The sequence below is a fragment of the Equus quagga genome, chromosome 14 (assembly GCF_021613505.1).
Source record: "Equus quagga isolate Etosha38 chromosome 14, UCLA_HA_Equagga_1.0, whole genome shotgun sequence".
In the NCBI taxonomy this organism is placed as follows: domain Eukaryota; kingdom Metazoa; phylum Chordata; class Mammalia; order Perissodactyla; family Equidae; genus Equus; species Equus quagga.
In genome coordinates, this window is record NC_060280.1 from 88,184,229 (window position 1) to 88,207,698 (window position 23,470).

General features: G+C 51.2%; 1 protein-coding gene across 1 annotated transcript in view; it reads right to left on the minus strand.

The window, feature by feature from the left end:
- SMARCA4 (SWI/SNF related, matrix associated, actin dependent regulator of chromatin, subfamily a, member 4) overlaps positions 1-23,470 on the minus strand; it is an 84,198-nt gene that overhangs the window by 36,672 nt on the left and 24,056 nt on the right. Inside the window, 9 exon segments of the mRNA XM_046684952.1 lie at positions 527-593; positions 3,797-3,960; positions 5,616-5,766; positions 7,046-7,167; positions 15,975-16,032; positions 16,188-16,318; positions 21,083-21,133; positions 21,209-21,376; positions 22,488-22,661. Coding sequence (XP_046540908.1) covers positions 527-593; positions 3,797-3,960; positions 5,616-5,766; positions 7,046-7,167; positions 15,975-16,032; positions 16,188-16,318; positions 21,083-21,133; positions 21,209-21,376; positions 22,488-22,661 — 1,086 coding nt within the window.

Here is a 23,470-nt window from a genome sequence, read left to right on the forward strand (position 1 = left end):
CCCCATGCTGGGACACCCTGCTCCTCACCATGGGCTGAGAGCCTAGACCCCCAGCCCACGGCCAGGGCCACCGCCCAGCTCTGCCACCTTTTGGCTGGGTGAGGCCTCAGTTTCCCCACCAGGATAACAGGCACAATTAGCCCCATTTCACAGGGTGACCTGATCTAGGCACGGACCTCAGAGCAGCCGTGCACAGGGCCCACGTCCCCTGTCACAAAGCGGCCCATAGGGGACACTCAGCAAGTGCCTACATGTGAACAGCTGTTCACCAAAGGTCAGATGAGAACAGCATCTTCTAGTGAATGCACGAACATCCCCATATCCCACAAACTGAGTCCATGACTCTCTCAAGAAGCAAGCATCAGTCCCAACAGGAAATCAAATGAGTGATCTGGAGGCCGCATCCCCAGTACAATCCACGTGCAGACACACATGCTCACGTCATGGACGCCAGCCACGCCCTCTGTGCCCAGCCACGCCCTCTCCCGCTCCCCAGGCCACGTCCCTCTCCCACACCAGGACCTACCTTGTAGGACACCTTCACCACGGAGGGCGCCCACTTGTCAAACTCATACGCCCAGTTTGACAGCGTCCTGTGGGGACAAGGAAAGGATGGTCAGGTTCCAGCTCTGTGGTCAAGAGCTCAGTGTCCACACCGTGGTCCACGGGGAGGAAGGCCGATGTGGCTGTGACCCTCAGAGCTGGCAGAGTAACTGGCCGTCTGAGGAAGGAGGGAAGGTGCCCCAGTGGGGGAACAGGGACGCGCAGAGGAGGCAGTGGGTTCAGGGACAGCGATCGTTGGGGGAGGAGGCTGGGTTGCCTGGGACGGAGCTGGGCCCTGTAGACCAGTCCTGTCACCACGCGGGGTGACAGGCCTATGAGAATACGTCATAGGCTGTGCACCTGCTGCCAGGGAGAAGGCACACACTCAGTGCCTCGCGTCAGGGTCCGAGCCAGGCTGGGGACAATGCTGTGGAGCCCTGGGGATGCAGGAGACACCACAGGTTTTCTGTGCCACCTCAAAATGGAATGGCAGCACTGCAGGCCCTGCCCAGGAGGGCGCCCGCCCCGTGGGCTGAGCAAGACCAGGAAGAGCGTGGAGAGACAGGCAGTGCTGGAGGTAGGGCGGGCAGAGGGCAGGTGACGGGGGACAGTCACCGGGACTATGCGACAGCCTCAGGAGAGGGTGACGGTGAGGAGAAAGCCCAGCTCAGAAAGGGGTGGGCTCTAAAGGGGTGGGACGTGGAGTTTCCGGTGGGGGAGGGAACTCGCTCAGGAAGCCTGGACTGGGGGGTTTGTAAACACAGGACTCAGCCTAGCGGGAGACACTGCTCGTGGCTCAGCCAGCTCCTCCCTCCGAGACACTCTACTGAGTCCGGTGCTGTGTCCACCTTGCACCAGAGCTCCCAGGCTCCCCAGCAGCCAGGGCCAGCCAGGTGGCCACAGTGGGAGCCAATGAGATGGAAGCATGAGTTGCACAGGGAAGCTCTGGAAGGGGGGTGGGGAAGGTGGAGACTCAGCTGCCAGATACTCCTGCTGCCCCTGGCTGCCCATCTCGCTGGGAACCCAGATGAGATGACGGATACATTGCAGCCATCTTGCAACCATGAGGGTAAGAAGCCTGAGGGCAGGAGTCACATGCTAAAAATAAGCAGAAAACTGCAGAAGCCTGGGGCTCGGCACCCTGAAGCCACTGGGCCCGCCTCAGGTAGCCTGGCTTTGGGCTTCCCCTTACTGAGGATCATCAAGATGGCCCTGGTTCAGCCACTGAGGGCTGGCTTCTATCGTAGGGAGCAATGGGGGACGGTTGGGGCAGCAGAGGGAAGCTATCTGGGACTTGCCACAGTGATCCTTTCAGGCAAGATTCATCTGACGGATGTGGCAAGTGCTGGAGACAGGATGATGAGAAATGGGATACTGACAGTTCCTAAGTGCCTTCCCACAAGACACTGATGAACTGCGAAGGAACACTCAGGTTTACGTGGGGAAACCAGCAGGCACCACATAAGCAAGAGCGCAAAGTTACTCTCCCCTGTGCTGGGGCCTCCCAGCGCCTCATGCCTCCTGAGGCGAGGCCCCAAGAGGGCACGGCACCCCTGCTCGGGATTCTCACCAGCATGGCAGAGGCAGCACGTCACACAAACACAATCTGAGGGACAGCCTACCAATGGCCTGAGTAGAACTCAAGTGGCAAGATCACAAAGGGTGAAGAAGGACCGGGGAGCTGTCAGAGCCGTGGCACAGGGATGTGACAAGAGGTAACGTGGAATCCGGGGCCAGAAAGGGCCATGAGCGGGGAAAGGGACAAGACCCGAATCAAGTCTCCAGGCTCGTGAACAGCATGAAGTCACTGTTACTTTCACGGCATTGAGAACTGTCCCGGGCCTAGGAAAGATTTGGGAAGCCGGGAGAAAGCTACAAAGGAATTCTTTACGCTGGTTTTGACTTATTTATAAGTCTGAAATCATTTCAAAATGAAAAGTTAAAAAACCCCCGGCTGCATAACGACACGATGGAGAGCCATTCAGGGGGCGAGACGGAGAGAGGGGACTTGGGCCTTGGGAGGGCTGGGGGACACCACACAGACAAGTGTGGTGGGCGAGGAGGCTAGGCCACCTGTCACCGGGTGTGGGACCTGCTGTGACAGGGTGGACACAGCTCTCTGTGAAGACCCGATCCTACCCAGGCAGTCCACTTTACATTATCATGGGAAAGGGAAGGCAGGAGGAAGAAACGCACTTCTCCAAGTAAGTGCTGGGAGGGCCTTTTCCCGGGGGGCAGGGCACAAGCGCCCCATTTCCCGGTCTCCCCTCCACAGCTGATCTGAGGCCGACGCATCCCCGCTGAGTGCGGGTCCAACATAAGGGGGTTCCCCTCGGTCAGGCCCAGTGCACACACAGGCCTGACCCCACAGGAACAGACCAGCCCCCAGGCCCTGGACGGGTTTGGTGCCTAACTTGAGACCTGGGCTAGGTCAGTGAGAGCCAGCCCTGGGGTTTCCAGAACAACCTGGGGCACGTGACCCATTTTGTGGCCCATCCTGAGCTGGGAGGAGGGATGCCCAGAGCGGCCCAAGGAATCATGGCCCCTGAAGTGGGGCCCACTGGGAAGAAGAGGCCAGTGGAGCCCAGAGGTGCTGAGTGAGAGGCAAAGCGGGAAGCGGAAACGGCGTTTGCTCACAGCGGCTTCACTGCATTCTTCTACTGGGAGGTTATCCGGCCCCTGCAACAACCTTGTGTGGAACAGGCTGGCTGTGGGGCTTGAAGAGGACCCCGAGGACATCCTGCGAGAGCTGTCCCAATGGGGGTGACGGATGGGCATGCTGTTGCCCGCCCTTCTCCCACCCTGCCCCCTGAAAACAGAGGCAGGCTGCTCTCGGCTGACCCGTGTCTCCAGCAAGTTCACACGAGGAAGCCCTCACCCCCAGGACCTCAGGATGTGTTTGGAGACGGGCTGTAAAGAGGTAATCAAGTTCAGATGACGTCACTAGGGTGGGCCCTAAGCCAACACATCTGGGCTCCTCATAAGGACAGCAAATCGGACAGAGCCATGCACAGAGGGAAGCCAAGGTGAAGAGAGGGGGAAGGCAGCCACGTGCAGGGCGAGGAGAGAGGCCTCAGGAGAAACCAGCCCCGCTGCCACCTTGTCCTAGGACTGCGGCCTCCGGGAAAATGCCACCTGTCACGGAAGCCACTCAGGCCTGGTGCTTGGTTAGGGCAGCACGACCAACTATACACAGGCGTCAGAGCGAAGGCTGGGGTGCGAGGGAGCCCGGGCCCGGGGAAGGGCGACTCACGAGAGAGGCACTATGATGAGGAAGGGCCCGTTGATGCGCTTGTGCTCCATGAGGTACGTGATGAGGGCGATGGTCTGGATGGTCTTCCCCAGGCCCATCTCGTCGGCCAGGATGCCGTTCAGGTTGTTGTTGTACAGCGACACGAGCCACTCCAGGCCTTTGATCTGTGTGGACAGAGGCAAGCGGCCGGGACTGAGGCCCGGGGCGACTCCAGAGCACCCCCAGGCTGCAGAGACTCGCAAAACCAGACCCAAGTTCTGCCCTAGTCACCAACCGCGCGCGGCCATCTTCATTTGGTATTTGGCTCTGAATCGGCCCACTCCTTGTCTTCCTGAGGCCCCTCCTCAGCTACCGTTCCTATGAAATCGCAGGGCTGCTGTGCTAATAATACATGTATATACAATTTCTTTTTTGGGTACACATTTTTTTTTGGTGAGGAAGACTGGCCTGAGCTAACATCTGTTGCCAATCCTCCTCTCTTTGCTTGAGGAAGATTTTTGCTGTGCTAACATCTGTGCCCATCTTCCTCTATCCTGTATGTGGGACACCACCACAGCATGCCTTGAAGAGCAGTAGGTCCTCGCCTAGGATCTGAACCTGCAAACCCCGGGCTGCCGAAGCAGAGCGTGCAACTTAACCAGTATGCCACCAGGCCAGCCCCTCCGGTGCACATTTAGACAGCTAAGTTTCTAAATGTTAGAATGTCCATCTGCCTGACACCAAGCCATGCTGCACTCAGGGACAAACCTGCCTGCACCACGGGACAGTGGATGTGGGAAAGCATTAGGCTTCACGACTGCCTCCAAACACCATTTCAAGATTCATGGAGAGCCTGCCAGAGCCGAGGAGCTTTCAGAAATACAGGCAATTAGAAGACTGTTTTCAAACTGATATGACATCATGAGGGAAAACTCGGGAATTTTCGTAACAAATTAAGGAAGTAAGTTCTGGCCAAGTTCTGATTCCTTTGCTTACACTGGCCTCCGGAAATTTCCACTGGTCGCTGGATTCACCTCTTTGGAACCTGGTATCCACGTGGAGGTTCTGAAAGTTCTTTCAAGGGAAGTCATGGCACAGGGGTCACAAGCACAGGGGAACCAGGGAGCCGTGGTCTCTGGCTGGACATATCCCAACTGGCTCCTGGGAGCTGATGAAGGAGCTTGGTGGCAGGGGGGCCAGAGGAAAAGAAATTTCTACCACGAGCAGCTCCACTTCCTGGCTGTTCTAGGCCAGGCCCTGATGAAGAGCTTTAAAGCCATCGTCACTTCAGCCTCGCGAAGGACCTGCTGGAGCGGTCGCTGCCCCACTTCCCAGAAGAAATGGCTGAGTCCAGGGCTGCTGGCTCCTGACATCTACCCTCTCACCCTTTGCTGTGTCACACTGCACAGAGCTCAGGGAACAGGAATGAGCACATGTGCGCCCACACCTGGGGCCCGTCCTGGCATGGCCAGTCCCCAGCTGTGTGATTCCGAGGCATCGCTGCACCTCTCTGTTCCTTAGTTTCCCCCACATAAAATGCAGAGGACGATGGCGCCCACTTCAGAGTAGGTGGGGATTCAGAGGCTAACAGCTTAGAAAGCGCTCCTGCTCTACCTGGCACCCAGCAGACACTGATCTCTTGCAGTTTCATTTCCTCCTGGTGACTAACCTGACAGTGTCTCTGCCTTACAGATGGGGAAACTGAGGTTCCGAGGGAAGAGCAACTTGCCCAAAGACAGAATGGAATGAGAACTCGGGTCTGCCTGACTTCCACAGCCACCCACAACCCGGGAGCCCCTCTCTCGAGACCGTGACGTGGATGTGGCCCCTCCAGCCTTACCTGGTACTGCTTCAGAACGCCGTTGACCATGAGCGCCGACTGCTTGTCCACTCTCTCAGTGACGGCATGGGCCACTGCGTAATAGGACTGTAGGCCGCGAGCGAGGGCCTGGGACACGCCGTACTCATCATCAACATCCTGCTTGGCATTCCTGGAAGCAAAGAGGACCGCCATGTGAGGACACACATTCCTATTTCTAACAGTGTGCTTCTGACACAAGGCTCCTCAGAGTGGCCCTTTGTGCTCGATGGCCTGTGACCCGAGCAGTAAGGGGACAGCCTGAGCACAGGCAAGACAGCAAATACTGATCTGAGGCTGGCCTCCCAGGCGCCGCGGGTCCCTGCTCCACCTTCCCAGGGCAGGAACCACGTCACTGTCACATCACAGGAAGAGTGTTACTTGCGGCCAGAGGCTAGTCACGGGGCCAGTTCTCTCTACTGAGAGTTCATGAGTCCAAGGGGAAAATGCACTGAACGGCCTCACGCAAACCCAGAACCAGTTCTGCTTTGGCTGGTTTGTGATCCAAACAGGAATTTAAAAAAAAAAAAAGGGCTGTAAACCGTTTACGTTTACTGACGTGACAGACACATGATCCCACTCATGTCACACTGTTTTATGCCGTGCTGTGCTTTCTGGTTTTACGTCTTCCTACAAATCTTTCACGGCGGGCTCTGCGTTTTCCCAGCTCAGTGGGGTTTCTCCTGCGCATCTCTTCTGATGGACCCAAAGGCCCGTGGCTGTTCCAGTGGGCGCCTTCACGCCTACAGCTTACAGCACACCCTCCATCCTCTCTTCAGGGGCACCCACTATCCGTACACGAGCAACGACGAGATCAGCCTGTTAACTATAACTGTGCTTACAGAGCACGAGGTAAGAAATAAGCTAGCCAGTGCCCGCCACCAGGGACAGGCCACACAGACAAGGGTGTGACAGGCAATGCCACACTGCCAAACGTGCAAGAGTGACAACGCTCTCCTGACACAGTGACACAGGATGGCCCCTGAGAGAGCATCTGGTGAAAAAAGCAGGGGGTAGAGCAGTGTGCTGGGACAACTGTGCAAGTGAAAGACAAACAGATTCACGTGATGCTTACTGATGCACAGGATGTTTCTGGAAGACTATCATGATGGAAAGAGCTTACTCCTGGGAGGCGCGAGGGTGGGGCGCCTGGGCAACTGAGACAGGTGGCCTTTTGTGGTGCCCCCACTACCTCTGAAGCCCAAGACCAACCATGTGAATGGAGGGAATATTACTAACTCCCTAAAAATCCATGCCGTTTGAAGCACAGCTATTTGGGCTGTTTGTGGTCTCACATCGGCTGCCGGCTGGATGGTGCAGATTGCATCCAGAGAGAGCCTGGGGTTCTAAGGGTCCCGCCGGTGCCACTGCAGGGAGCTGGCGGTGCAGGAGGGCGTGGAGGGGTGGCTTACTCAATGATGTGCCGGGCGTCCACCTCAGAGACGTCATCGCTGTCTGGATCTGGAATCTTCTTCTTCTCCTCCACAGGCAGCGTGGGAGGCTGGGCCGGCTGCGGCTGCTCCTCCTCCTCCTCCTACCAAGAGACAAGACCCGTCACCTCATGTCTCCCACAGGGACAGGCAGAGGACTCCCGGTGGGGGGACAAACTTCTGGGAGCAAGTGATGCTTCGACAACCCTCACATCTTCTTCCTGTCCCCGAATGTGCTGTGACTCTTCGCATCTTTTTTTAATTGCTCAGGATGCTACTATTAGTTTCCCTAGCCCAGATTCCAGATGCTTCCTTTTAAGGGTATTTTGTACTTTGTTGCTCCCGGTAGATTCTTCATCCTCCTGCACCCATTACGCAACGCAATTACTACACGTTTATTCAATATTCACCCAACCTACTGAAGCAGTTTTTCACTTGATTCTCATGGATTTCTCTGAGTATTAAACATTTTAGAGCCAATTTTCAATACCCATTGCTCCCCATTTACTTTTTTACTAACATGGCTAAAATGTCTAAAATATGTTGAATAATACTGGTGATAACAGGCATCCTGGTTACTAAGAGGTTTTCTATAAACCTGTAAATTAAGTATGAGTGCTGTGTTTCATTAAAAGGAGTTTTCTGCATTGACTAAGCAGATGATACAGAGATTTCACATGACATATTGATAAAATACTCATGAATGCATTTCCCAATCAATATCAAACCATCCTTGTATTCCAGCACAAATCATACAAGATGCCAGTGGATTATTTTCTTTATGTATAACAGAACTGCTATAAAACTAAAAACAAAAGTATCTGTAATCTGCTAAATAATTCTAATAAAAATCCAGTAGGGTTTCTCTTGGAGGATGTAATATCATTTTATAGGTCATTTGGAATAGTGAACAAGTGATAATAGCACAAACATTTTGGGCAAAATAACATATAACTGGTACAGGCTTATCCTAACTGATATTACCATGTCTGGGATTAAAACAGAGGTGGGACTTCTGGCTAAATCCAAGTGGGGAGGTCAGCCAATTCTCTCCTCAAAAGGCAACTTTAAAACTGGACAAGGGCCAGCCCAGTGGCGCAGCGGTAAAGTTCACACGTTCCGCTTCTCGGTGGCCCGGGGTTCACTGGTTCGGATCCCGGGTGCGGACATGACACCGCTTGGCAAAAGCCATGCTGTGGTAGGCGTTCCACATATAAAGAAGAGGAAGATGGGCATGATGTTAGCTCAGGGCCAGCCTTCCTCAGTAAAAAGAGGAGGATTGGCAGTAGTTAGCTCAGGGCTAATCTTCCCCATAAAAAAAAAAAAAAGCTGGACAAAATTGGCAAAAGTAACATTTCACAGCTCTAGGAGCTGAGAAGCATTAATGCTAGAAAGACCTCTGAACTTCAGCTATGAAGAGTGGGAGCTGGCAGTGTTCCTCCTTGGGGGGCTTCCATCTCTCCTGCCCCCAGCTCCGTCATGAAGGTTCTGCCAGGGTGGGCAGGCCATGAGGACAGGCAGCTGAGTCAGACGGGGACTCAGTTACTTCGTAGCAGTGGGCGATGCCCATGTCAGCAGGACTGCTGGTGGAGGTGAGGACCTCAGCCGTGGCTGGGAAAGCACACCATTGGCTGTAGTTGTACACGTGTGCAGAGGGAATGAGAAAGTGCCAGGCAGAAAGAAAAGGCCAGGGCGGACTTGAAAATGGCGAAACTTGCAATCTGCGCCCCTGGACCCAGCAATCCATCAGCAGGAAACAGAAGCCTCGCTGGCTCTGGGTGTCTGAGCACAATCTCTGCCCGCTCTCTGGGTGACTACTAAGTTACGAAGAAACAGGGCCCACTCCTTGAGAGCCGGGACTAAAAGCAAAAATGACAATAAAACAAAAGAATAAATGGAGCAGAGAAGTCAAAGGCAGCACACCCCACGGGCAGACAACTGCATGGAGTTAGCCCAGGCAGGTTACTCAACACACACCACCAACAAAACCCCTGGGGGGAGTCAGAATCCAGAGTGGCGAAAATAGCCTGCCACCAAACACGACGAGACAAGCAGAAGCGGAAGAAAGCGTGACCGGTACTCAGGTAACAAGCAGTTGAACCCGTCTCTGTTCCCAGATGCTGGACTCAGCATAGAACCTTCAAAGCAACCGTCACTACAAATACATCCAAAGAACCCAAGGAAACCATCTGTCAGCACGATCCATCAACACGCAGAATCTCAACACAAGACTGAAAAGATAAACTCCCCACGCTCGATGGAAAACATGAAACAGTCAAGAAACTGAACAAGCACCGAGGAGAAACACAAAGAGAAAGTTCACAGCCAACTGCGAAAAGCCAAAGACGAATCGAAATGCTTGAAAGCAAGAAAGCAGAAAGCGAGTCCTCAAGCAGAGGCACAGCAACACAAGCAGTGGCTCCATCCTCGCGAAACAAGAGGCCAGAGGCAGCAAACGACGTGCCCAAAAGGAACAAGGCTGCCAACGCAGCATTCCGTGCCCAACTAAACTATCTTCCAACGTGAAGGCTAAAGAAGTACATTTCAGCCAAACAAAGAGAATTTGCTGCCAGCAGACACATTATCATAAATGCTGAAAGCAGTCGTTCAAGTTGAAAGGAAAGGAGAGCAGACGGTAACTCAAATCCAGGAGGGAAAATAAAGAGCAGGAGACGGTAAATACATGGATCAATATAAAAGACTCTGAAAGTAAGTTTTCCTTCTTTCTTCTCTACTAACTTCTTTGGAAGTCATTACATTATATAAAGGATTAATTAAAAGACTGTACTGTTGGGTTTATAACATACATAGATGTAACGTGACAACAACAGCACAGAGGAAAGAGAGCAAATGAAACTACATTGCAGTAAAGTGTCTATATTTTACCAGAATGGAGTTAGCAATAAGTTAAAATATATATTGTAATCCCCAGAGCAAATACCAAAAAAAAACACTAAAAAAGTATAGTAAAAATAAAAACCTACAGAAAAAATAGAATGGTACAACAAAAAATATCTAATGCAAAAGGCAGTAAAGGAGAAAGAGAGGGACAAAAAAGACAAAGAAAAGAAAGAGCGGGGGCCGGCTCATGGCCGAGTGGTTGAGTTCGCGGGCTCTGCTTCGGCGGCCCAGGGTTTCGCTGGTTCGGATCCTGGGAGCGGACATGACACCACTTGTCAGGCCACAGTGAGGTGGCGTCCCACATGCCACAACTAGAAGGACCCACAACTAAAAATACACAACTATGTACTGGGGGCTTTGGGAGAAAAAGGAAAAGTAAAATCCTAAAAAAAAAAAAGCATTTAAAAAAAAAGAGCAAAACGGCAAATGTAAACCAAATCATATCAATAATTATATTAAATGTGAAACATCTGAAACTTAAAAGGCAGACCCTGTCATACTAGATAAAAAAGCAAGATCTAGTTTCTGCTGTTTCACATTCAAATGAACAGACAGGTTTAAAGCCAAAGAATGGAAAAATATACACCACGCAAATGGTAATCATTCAAAAGCTGGAATAAAGAGCAGGAGACGGTAAATACATGGATCAACATAAAAGACTCTGAAAATAAGTTTTCCTTATCAGACAAAACAGACTTTAAAACAAGAAACATTACTAGTGACAAAGACAGATATTTAAAAATGACAAAATATAAAATACACTAGGAAGATATAACAATGAAATCTACCTACTAACAGAGCATCAAAACACGTAAAGCAAAAATTGACAGACAATTCAACAAAACTCATTAGGATTTTCCTAGTTCATTCTCAACTGACAAAATCAGCAAGGACACACACACGCGACCTGAACAACCCCATCCACCAACTCAACCCAACCACTGTCCACAGAATGCTCCACCCAAGGCTGCAGAGCTCTTTAAAAATGAACATGAAACATTCTCGAGGATGCTAAGCCATAATGTGAGTCTCAATAAATGTAAAATTATTAAAATCATACAGGGGCCGGCCCCATGGCCAAGTGGTTAAGTTCGCACACTCTGCTTCAGCAGCCCAGGGTTTCGCCGGTCTGGATCCTGGGTGCGGATCCTGATGACTACTCATCAGGCCATATCGATGTGGCGTCCCACATGCCACAACTAGAAGGACCCACAACTAGGATATACAATTATGTGCTGGGGCTTCAGGGAGAAAAAAAAAAAATCACACAAAACATCTTATACCACAAGAGAATTAAGTCAGAAATCAAAAGCAGAGAAAAATCTTGGAAATTCTCAAACACTTAAAATTTAACAAAACACTTCTAAATGACCCAAGGGTCAAAAAAATCATAAGGGAAATTAAAAAATATTTTCAACTGAATGAAAACAAAAACAACATATCAAAATGTATGGGTCGCAGCTTAAGCAGTGCTCAGCGGGAAACTTACAGCTTCAAACGCCTACAACGGCAGAAAAGAAAAGGTCTGCAATCAATAACCTAAGCTTAGACTGACCTGTAATAAATGAAAGACAAATCACTAAACTACCAACATGAACAATGAAAAAGGTATCACCACCAACCCCACAGAAATACAATAAGGAATTACTATAAAAAACTTTATGCCAACAAATAACTAAGAAGAAATGGACAAATTCCTAGAAAGACACAAATTACTAAAACTGACTCAAGAAATTTAAAAATCTGAACAAAGCCTGTACCAGCTAATGGAATTAGTCATTAAAAATCTTCTCACAATGAAAAGGCCAGGCCCAGATGCCTTCACTGTTGAACTCTATCAAATATTTTAAGATTAATACTAATCCTTCACAAATTCTTCCAGAAAACAGGAGGGAACTTTTCTTAATCCATTCTATGAGGCCAATGTTAACCTAATATCAAAGCCAGACAAAGACATTACAAGAAGAGAAAACTACAGCCCAGAATCCCTCATGCATACGGATCTAAGATCAGAAAGGCAGGGATGTCTGCTCCTGACACTTCTACTCAACATCGTACCAGAGGGTCTAGCCAGTGCAATAACGGCAAGAAAAAGAAATTAAAGGCACAGAGACAGGAAAGGAAGTAGTAAAACTGTGTTTATATACAGATGACATGATCTTGTATGCGAAAATCCAAAGGAATCTATCAAAAAGAAGAACCCCAAAACCTATCAGAACTAACAGTATGAGTATAAAAAGTTCACAAGAGACAGTATCAATATTTTAAAAAATCAATATAACAAAACCTGTATTTCCGTGTAATGGCAACAAAATATCCAAAGATCAAATTAAGGAAACAATTATATTCATAGTAGTATCAAAAAGAATAAACTATTTAAGAATAAATTTAACAAAAGAAGTGCAAAACTATATACTGAAAACTACAAAACACTGCTAAGAGAAATTAAAGATGATCAAAATAAATAGAGAGACATTCCACGTTCACGGGTTGGAAGACTAAATATTATTAAGATGCAATTCTCCCCAAATTGATCTATAGATTCAATGCAATAATCCCAAAAAGCTTTTTGTAGTAACTGATGCGCTGATCCTATTTACACAGGAACGGAAAGGGTCTAGGACAGCCAATAAGAGCAACGAAGGTGGAGGACCAACGCTTCCTGATTTCAAAACTGGTCATAAGCTACAATAATCAAGATAGACGTACGGACCACTAGAACAGAACTGAGTGAGAAACAATCCCTTACACTTACAGTCAACTGATTTCCCACAAAAGTGCCAAGACTATTCAAAAAAGAATTTTTTCCTCAATTGGTGCTAGGTAAAGTGGATATCCATGTGCAAAAAACTAAACTCAGACCTGCACGTCAAGACCATACACAAATATCAACCAATTATGACCCTAAGTGTAAGAGCTTAAACTATGAAACTTCTAGAAGAAAACATAGGAGACAAATTTTCGTGACTCTGAGTTAGGCAAAGAGTTCTTAGATGTAACACAAAAAGCACAATTCACAAAAGAAAAAAATTGATAAACTGGAGATTATCAAAACCTTTTGCATTTCAAAAGACGTTGCTGAGGGAAAAAAGGCAAGCAGCCTGAGAGAAGATATTGCAAATTTTGTATCTGATCAGGGACATGTATTAAGAATATTATAAAGAATTCTTACAACTCAATAATGAGAGAACAAACAACCCAATTAAAAATGGGCAAAAGGGTTGAATAAACTTTCACCATAAGCACCTAAAAAGATGCTCAACATCATTATCTACTTGGAAAATGCAAGTTAAAGCCACAATGATGGGGCCGGCCCTGTGGCTGAGTGGTTAAGTTCACACACTCTGCTGCGGCAGCCCAGGGTTTTGCCAGTTCGAGTCCTAGGTGCAGATGTGGCACCACTCATTGGGCCATGCTGAGGAGGCGTCCCACATGCCACAACTAGAAGGACCCACAACTAAAGATAAACAATTATGTACCGGGGGGCTTTGGGAGAAAAAGGAAAAATAAAATCTTTAAAAAAAAAACAAAAAAACCCACAATGAGATACCAGGATGCACCCATCAGGATGGCTATCATCAAAAAGACAGAGAATACCAAGTGCTGATGAGGACGTGGAGAAACTGGAACCCATGAAATAGTCCCAGCACTTTGGCAAAGAGTTTGGCAGTTCCTTAAAAAGTTCAACTTACCATACGACCCGGCAATTCCATTTCTGGGTATCTACTAAGAGGAATGAAAACACACATCCATATGGAGACACGTAGGGGAACGCGCACAGCAACATTCTTCATGAAACCAGACAATGGAGACACCACGAACGCCCATCAGTCAGCGGAAGGACAAACTGCGGTCATCCAGACATGGAACACAACTCAGGAACGCAAAGAACGAACTCCTGATACACAGGACCATGTGGATGGACCTCAGAACACGCTAAGTGACAGAAGCCAGATACGAAGTACCACAGGCTGTATGACTCCACTTATATGAAATACCAAGAAGAGGAAAATCAGTGGCGACAGAGAGCACATTTCCTGGGGCTGGAGGAGGGGGCTGCTGGGGTGACGGAAATGCTCCAAAGCTGGTGTGGTGATGACCGCACAGCTCTGCGAATTCACCAAGAATCACTGAACGGAATACGGGCTTATGTTAATGACGTAAATTATACATCCATAAAGCTGCTAAAAATACCACAAAAGGTTATTAGCCTAAGAATCAGCAGAAGGTTAAAAGAAACTGGGGGCTGGCCCGCGGCTGAGGGGTTAAGTTTGCGCTCCGCTTCGGCGGCCCAGGGTTTCGCTGGTTCGGATCCTGGGCATGGACATGGCACCGCTCATCAGGCCACGCTGAGGCGGCGTCCCACATGCCACAACTGGAAGGACCACAACTCTAATAAACAACTGTGTACTGGGGGGACTTGGGGAGAAAAAGCAGGAAAAAAAAAGAAGAAGACTGGCAATAGTTGTTAGTTCAGGTGCCAATCTTCGGGGGGATAAAAAGAAAAGAAACTGAACAGGTAGCCCTAAAAAGACTCCAGTGGATAGAAAAACCGAATGCATCAAGTTTAAAAAACATCACAGTCAACGGGGAAGGGATGGACTAATCGGTCCACCAATTCCCTGAGTCCCACGGCTGGGGGGGCTGGTGAGAGCTACACCTCGTGCCTGACACCAAGTAAATTCCAGATGACCTAAAGTGGTAATAAGGGGAGCAAAAACAGGAGAAACCAAGAAAAAGATACAGGTGAACACTAGAGCGCTTAAAAATTCAGTTAACGGATCAGCCCAGTGGCTGATGGTTAAGTCCAGCATGCTCTGCTTCAGCAGGCGGCCCAGGTATGAGGGTTCAGATCCTGGGTGTGGACCTACACCACTCATCAAGCCACGCTGTGGCAGCAACCCACATACAAAATGGAGGAAAATAGGCAAAGATGTTAGCTCAGGGCCACTCTTCCTCAACAACAACAACAAAAACAAAACAGTTGAAAAACACAACTGATTAGAAGTGTGTAAATGAAACAAACCATTCACAGAAGAAATCTAAATTAGCAGCAGCCCCTGAAAAAATGTTTAACTTCTTTTTTAAAAATGTATGGAGGCAGCAAAGGTTTTTAAGGAACTTAAAAGAAAACCTTTTTTTTTTTTTTTTAGATTGGCACCTGGGCTAACAACTGTTGCCAATCTTCTTTTTTTTTTTTTAAAGATTGGGACCTAAACTAACAACTGTTGCCAATCTTTTTTTTTTTCTTTCTGCTTTATCTCCCCAACCCCAACCGCCTCCCCCCCACCCCCACCCCCAGTACATAGTTGTATATCTTAGTTGCAGGTCCTTCCAGTTGTGGGAAAAAGAAAGCCTTTCAAGACACTCTCGCCCCAGCTGAAGGGGGCGTGAAGGCGAACACCCTTCTGGATGCTAACCGTGTGGCAGGAACAACGCCCAGGGCATCGACGCTGCATCCCGGGCTCCCTGAGTCCTCTTTCCCAAGGATGCGATCCAGGACGGAGGCGCAGGGAGGAGTAAGGCCCTGCAGCAGAGCTTTGTCAACCAGGGACAAAGCAGATCTCACCTTAAGGTGGCAGATTAAGTGAGTCACAGAAACACACAGTAAACGCGACCATTTCTGCTGTTTGGCAGCACGGGCCGGAACGGGTGGACGTGCACGTGATCTAGCGTTCAGACCGCAGGCCGACTGTCTTAGGGGGCGGCTGCTAAGCACTTGAAATGCAGCTAGTGTGACCGAGGACTCGAGTTCTAAGTCTATTTAATTTGACTAACTGAATTTCAAACAGAAACAGGCATGCGTGGCAGAGGATACTGAACCGGACGGCGCAGGCCCAAAGCACAACTTCCAGCCGGGACTGGGGCTCGGCTGCCCCTGCCCCCCTGCGCCACCAGACGCCCAGTCAGAGCGGGCGAGGGTCACAGAGCGCAGGCAGGTGACAGACACAGGGGGAGGCCACCACAACAGAGCACCGGGGGCCTCGAAAGCCGGGACATGGACTCTCACCTCCTCCTCTTCGTCAGAGCCGCTTTCCTCACTGTCAGATCTCGGGGCCACCTCATACCTGGAAAAAACGTTAGTGTTTTAACAGACGCCTCCCCAGAACAGGCATGATTCACCTTCCTTAGCAAACTGGCCAGTTTCTAGATGCACGTGAGGTCGCCCCCCAGCCAGCTCCCCGGGACCCAGGCGGCGCAGACCCTGGCAAGGCCCACTCACCCCGGGTTCATCTCGAGCCAGGCCTCCAGCTGCCCGGCTTTGGGGGCGTCGGTGCCCGTCAGGATCTTCCCGCTCTCCACGTGGATCACTTTCACGGGCAGGTCGCTCATCTGGCTGGTCTCGTCCAGCGGCTGCAAAAGAGTCGAATGTGTGACTCGAGGTTCCGGGGTCTCCAGACCTCGGGCATCCAGAAAAGAACAGAGCTCACCATGGCCAATGAGGGACATGCCCACCCAATGCCACACCTGGAAATCGGCACAGGAATGTGGCCAGTGGTTATGAAAACGGGTCAACTGCATTTCAGTAAAAAGATTCAGTCAAAATCTACAGCCCACTGATGACAGCTGTGTCTCTGAAGTAACTGACAGACCCGTCTTCCTTTTCATGTAGATAAGACACTCACAAAAATGCAAATTCGAGACTACAGGGTGTGGACACTCCGCCTCCGTCCCCCAGCCTGCCAGCTGCTCTCACAGGCGTACCCTTCCAGATCCATTCCACGCATAAGAAACCAGGACTGGTTTTCCTCTTTTTTACACAAATGATTATACTATTCACATTCTTCTGGCCCTTGTTTGTCCATTTACACAGTATTTGTCGACTTCATCAAGGGTGCTCACTGTTTTTTGGAAAAGAGCTAACTAGACTATTTGAAAAATAAGACTGCGAACTGCCTCCTAGCAACGAATATGGAATTCCTCGATTTCTCAGTTTCCAATTTTGGATAAGCATTTCCCCCTTCCAACTTCCTGGAGAAAACCTTCAGGGTGAGGATGACGTTTTTGGTTTGAACTTTTGTCTGCATCTTCCAGGAACTTATACCTCGCTTCCTCCCTCCAAGGTGTCACGGTCCACACCGCCCGCACAGCAGAGTGGGATGGGTCAGCCTCCCCCAGCAGCGGCCCCCGTGAATGGTGACAGCGACCCCACCGCACACGCAGGCTCTGTGGACTGCCTCAACCCCTGACTCCCACCCCAGGCTCCCTGGGAGAGTTAAGGGTGCCGATGCTGCCACCCCCCACCCCCAGAATTCAGATTCAACTGCTCTGGGGATTTTTACAAGCCCCCCAGGCGGTTCAGATGGCCAGCCAAGGGTGAGAAGCCCTGGCAGAGAGCAAGGCCAACGGACAGCCACCACTGATGGACGCTCTGTTACTACACTGGAGCAGCAGCCACAGCGATTGCCCAACAGAATTCCCCAAACAGCACGTTCCTGCTGCACGACGGGCCCGGATGGCCTCACGAGGGCTTTGCACTACAGTTAAATGCCAGCTCACATTCTTCTGAACTCAAGATAAGGTTCTAAATAAATCACACATAATACATGTGTATTTGAGCTCATCACCAATCATCCACCTCCGGGAATCTGGCCTCCAGGGAAAAGTGTGCATCAGCTATGGACTGGACTGTCCCTCCCAAACGCAAACACTGACGCTCGACTTCTCAATGTGACCGTATTCAGGGGGCCTTTGGGGGTCACTGGAGTTACATGAGGTCGTGAGGCGGGGCCCTCACAATGGGATTAGTGCCCCAAAACAGGAGACACCGGAGCTCGCTCTCCCCCCCAGGTGAGGACAGAGAGAAGGCAGCCATCTCCAAGCCAGGAAGCGAGCCCTCACCAGGAAGCCACCTTGATCTTGGATGTCCAGCCTCCAGAACTGTGAGCACCAATGTCTGCTGTCTGAGCCCCGGCTGTGACACTTTGTCACCGCAGCCTGAGCTGAGTCAGACAGCACCAAAATGTCACGTCCCAGGAGGCTCACTACAAAGACGTGAGCAAGAGGCAAAAAGGAGGGCAGAGAAACAGCCGCCAGGGGAGGAGGCAGACGGCGGTGCGTGGGAGCCACTCAGGCAGGATCTTTCTAGCAGCCCCGCCTGGGAAGCGGCCTTAAGCAGCTATCAGTCTGCACGACAAAACAGAGTCTGACACATCAACACAATCAAACCAAAAGAGAACTAACGGCTGGATGTGGAAAGTGGCCCAAGACGTTCCACACAGGGGAAAAGTCTAGCGAATGTCTACACTGACTCAAACGGTTCCAAAACCAAACAAAGAGGAGAGAAGCATAAAGATTTCTGGAAGGACAGAGCAGGCATCAGCCAGGGATCACATGCGTGCCTGTGAGGGGAGCTGCCAAGGGGACTTCAATTTTCACGTCACCGTTTAAATGTTTTGTACAAGAAGTGTCACTTTTCAGTGACGTTAGAAAGAGTAAGGTTAAGTGCACATGAGCTAACGTGGGCAGATGTCAGAGACACAATGCAGGGCTGGAAAAAGAAAACCATCGGGTGGGGTCCAGCCCCGCGGCTGAGTGGTTAAGTTTGTGCATTCCGCTTGGGCAACCCTGTGTTCGTGGGTTCCGATCCCAGGCAAGGACATACACACAGCTCATCAAGCCACACTGTGGTGGCGTTCCACATACAAAATAGAGGAAGATTGGCACAGATGTTAGCTGGGCGACAATCTTCCTCAACAAAAAAAGAAAGAAAGAAAATCATCAGGTGGCACGTGCACAGAAAAAGCCAGGAGCAAACACCCCCACGGTTTCACGGTCTAATCTGGGAAGTGGGGCTGAGGAGGGTTTGGGGAGGTGGCAGAGGAAACGCTTCTCATTCACACACCTCACTTTTATATCTCTTTCTTTCAAATGAGCATATTGAGAATGGCTGCCCTCAGGAGGCAGGCAGGAACGCTGCAGAAAAGATGGGCGAGTGGGGACAGCAGCCCCGCTCTGAGGGGCCACTGTGGACAGTTCTGACATTTGGAACCAGGCTAGTGCTTCACATACTAAATCAATCAGTGACGAGTAAATAAACACAAGCAAGAAGATGGGGGAAACCGTGGTAACGGGGCGCTAAAGGGGAGAACTAACCCGCCTAACTCCTGTGCACAGTATTTGGAGCACAGAGACCCTCGGGCTAAAGGACCCCCACAGCCCGGAACCCTCGCCAGGAGGCTTCTTTTGCAGATGGTAAGCATTAGCGACTCCGAATGTACATTCGTGTTCTAGGATTGAGCAGACAAGAAACTGTGTCATGGGCCAGCCTCAGTGGCTTAGTGGTTAAGTTTGGTGTGCTCTGCTTCGGTGGCCTGGGTTTGATTCCTGGGTGCACACATACACCACTCGTCTGTTAGCGGCCACGCTGTGGTGGCGGCTCACATAAAAAAGTAAAAAAGAAAAGGAAGATTGGCAAAGGACGTTAGCTGAGGGCAAATCTTCCTCAGCAAAAAAAAAAAAAAAAAAAAAAGAGAGAGAGAGAAGCAACTATGTTGTAGGTAACGGGAACCAGGTTTCAGGCTGTTACAAATATGGAAAAGAAGGACAGAGGAACCCTGCGGTACTGGATTAGAATTGGATGTAGAGTGTGACCTCATGGTTTTTTAGGACATAACCAGCAATGCGGATGTGACGCACACATATGTCTACCTCCTAGGGCCGTCTACTGAGAGGGGCTCGTGGCAATGAGCACGCCTACATCTTGGTTTCTAAACACTCCTTTCTGATAAAAGGAACAGGACTCCTTGGAGAAACGGCTGACCGGGGTCTCAGGCAGGGAAAGCAGAGGAGACTGGGCCAGCCTGGAGTGCGAGGAAGTCAGGAAGCCCTCCAAGAACAATGGGGACACACCAAAAGGACACAGGAGCCAATATGGAGGGACCCCTGCTGGCCCAAACTGGAATAATGAGAGCATCAAAACAAATAAGGATAGTACAGGATTAAACTAAGTAAATCCATTAAACTAAGGAAGAATCCACGAGTAGGTACCCAGAGTTGGCAAACTACAGCTCACAGGCCAAACAGAAAGAAGAGAAAGGTTTTCCCACCTTAAACAGCCAGCTAGTAAGTGCAGAAGGAATCGTGGGGACAGATCGTCACTCTGTCACCAGGCTGGCAAACCTGCCGCAGGTGGAGACCACCAATCTGGGACGCTGAGCCCAGAGGGCGGGGGTCTGAGCAGCTGCGCCGCGTTCACGTGGTCTCCCGTACGTCCCCAAGAGGTACTCACGAATTACAAAAGGAAAACCTGTAACCGCACAGCGGAGACACCCTGGCGGACACCGAGGGATCAAGGTCAACCTCACCGGTGACGGAAGAAATGTCCCGGGTTCTCCTGATGTGACGCACGGGGAGGGACACAGCGTCATGTCAGGGTCTTCCCGCCAAAAACATGTAACATGCCCGAATCTAATCTAATCCTGAGGAAACATCAGTCAAGCCCGCAGTGAAGGCCAACGTCGGAGATGCCAGGCCTGTGCTCTGCAGAAATGCCAAGGCCAGAGGGCAAAGACAAAGCGAGGAGCTGCTCAAGGTCAAAGGGGATGCAAGGGAGCGCCACTGAGCGCCACCATGAGCCGGGTTTGCTGCTGTGAGGGACGCTGTGGGGACAGGCGGCCAAACCTAGTGAGGGCTGCAGATCGGCCCACAGTGTCACATCAACGCTCATTCTTGGTTCTGACCATCGCACAGCCACGGAAGAGAATGACCTTGCTTTAGGAAACACACACTGAGACACAGAGGAAAGGCCCTCACGTCAGCATCTGACTCTCCAGTGGTTCAGGAAAGAATGATGTCGCGTGACAAGAGGGAAGCTGGGTGAGGAGCATGCGGGGGTCTCTGTACTGTCCCCAGACCGCTCCCGTGAGTCTGCACTGACGTTAAACTACAAACTGGAAAGTAACATCATGCGCATAGAAAGAGGTCTGGAAGGAACCACTGCTGGTCAAGAACGAGCCTCCAGGAGCAGGATCGCAGGGGGCAGGGAAGGCAACACCTGGATTGTCCACGGGCGTCCACGGCCCTCGTAACTTACACAGAAAATGAGACTTACAGGCAAGAGAGCTAAGCGATGGGGCCGGGGCTGGCCTTCCCTGGGAAGGAACCCCGCCTCCTCACCTCGCCGTCGGGGCCGATGGCCGGTGTCTGTCCTTCTGCGTTCTCCGCCTTCTGCAAGGAAAGACACACACGGTCACCCAGAGCCGGCCGGGGGTGGGGCGGAGGGCGCGTCCGGGCCCCACGCACCTTCTTCCTCTTCTTCTTCTTCTTCTCCTTGGCCACCTGCGCGGCCTTGTGCTGCCGCACGAGCTCCGTGAGGTTGGCCACGTACTCATCTGTCTGCTGCAGGAGGTAGGCCAGGCGCTTGTCCTTCTTCTGGTCGATGAGCTTGCGGTATCCCTCCTCGTCCTCCGCCTGCAAGAGCGTGCGGTTGCGGTGCCAGCTCGCGAGACCAAGGCCGGCCAACCCGGGCTCGAGGCACCCACTGTGGTTGTCGCCAGCCAGCCAGCGGAGCCACGGCCAGGGAGCCACTGTGTCACATGCAGGCCCTTAACATAACTATCGACTCCAGTCATACTTCCCAACTCCTACCCAGCGCCAGGGCCCACGGGGACCAGCTGCACAGAGGTGGGCCTGCCAGGAGCCATTTAGAGAGGCCAAGAGCAAGTCCTGGTCCCTCTGGCCACAAACACATCCCAGATCCAGATGCTTCCCTCCACCTGGTCCAAGCCATGTCGTTCCCACAGACAAGCCCCTCCCAGCTTTCTGAAAAGAATCAACTGGGTCACATCACCGCCCCCAGCACCCAGCCTCCGACGGCTCCACACAGGTCCAGAACGACATCCAAGGCCATCCCTGTGAGCTGCCCGTGGGACTCCACCTCACTCCTGCCCCACACCACGCTGTCCCAGGGGCCACCTGCTGTGCCCTGCCCTGGCTTTCTCCCACCTCAGCCCTGACCCTAGGTTCCTCTCTGCCTGGGAGGAGTTCCCCGATATCTGCACATCCGTAGTCACACCCACCCTTCCAACCCCCACCCTACCCTCAGCCTGGGGCCTTCTCTTCAGTGTACCTTCCACCATCCAAAACTGGCCTGTTTCCCCCAGGCACCTGTCTCTCGGGCCAGCATGAGCCCCAGAGGGCAGGTACTGCATCCTCCTTACTGCTAGGGCCCCTGTACACATGGCAGCTAGTGGCCCAGAGCGGCTGTCACTATCCACCCAATTAGAGAACCATCACAAACAGTCGCTAGACACACGGGGTGGAGGTGGGGAGTGGGATCACACCATCAGGGGCTCTCCCAGCCAGGAGGGAGTGCCATCTCCATCTTCCAGAAAGAGCAGAGCAGCCAGCTCAGCGGCCAGAGGCCACGCGCTCACTCTGAAGGTCGGCGTGGCCGGGCAAAGGGCTGCGGGCAGGTAGGCCAGATCCCCAACCCGTTGTCTCTCTCTGTCCCACCTCCAACACCAAGCACGACGCTGGCGCCTGGGGCACACACAAGGGCCCAGGCTGGGGGCAGAGTTACCATGAGCCTCCGCATCCTCTCCTTCTCGATCCTTTCGTTCTCCTTCTTCTGCTCCCGCTCCGTGTTGGCGTGGTAGGTGGCCACGGCCTTCGTAAGTTTCTGGATTTTGCCAGTGACGGATCGATGATACTCTTTGAAGTCCTTGGCGTGCTGAAGAATGCTGTTGAGGTACTCCTGCAGGCATGCACACAGAAGAGCACACTGATGACCCACAGGAGTCACTGGAACCTTCCCCGGGGAAGACAACACCTGAAAGGCAGCTTGTTTCCAATCGAGAGGACACACTCAAAACAACCCCGACACACTGTCCCTGAGGCTAGAAGCTCTCTGTGTGAGGAGAGACTTGGGGCCGGCGACTGAGTGGTGAGAAGGGGCCACCTCGTGCCCAACACATGGAATGGTCACCTCGCCAGGACAACCCAGCCCCAGACATTAATGCCTCAAAATACTCCCACCCTCCAACCAAGTGATTCCACTGCCAGGAACTTATTTTAAGGAAACAGCAGAGATTGGCCCCAAAACTCAAGGATAAGAACGCCTAGCCCAGTGTCTTTTCTTTTTTTTTTTTTTAGCTTTTTCTCCCAAATCCCCCAGGTACACAGTTGTATATTTTAGTTGTGGGTCCTTCTGGCTCTGCTACAGGGGACACCGCCTCAGCATGGCCTGACGAGCAGTGCCATGTCCACGCCCAGGATCCGAACCAGCGAAACCCTGGGCTGCCAAAGCGGAGTGCGCAAACTTAACCACTCGGCCACGGGGCTGGCCCATCCCAGTGTCTTTTCTAACAAAGAAAAGTCCAGACTGGGCCACACATGGCCAAACAGGGCCCTGGATACATAAATTACCAGAAGCTGGACGTGCTGAGATGGAAGACAACATAGACGTTAAAAGTCACACTTCAACAACACTAAAAAACAGGTCAGTGTGCAGGTATTTGTGTGTGTGTGTGTGTGTGTGTGTGTGAGAGAGAGAGAGAGAGAGAG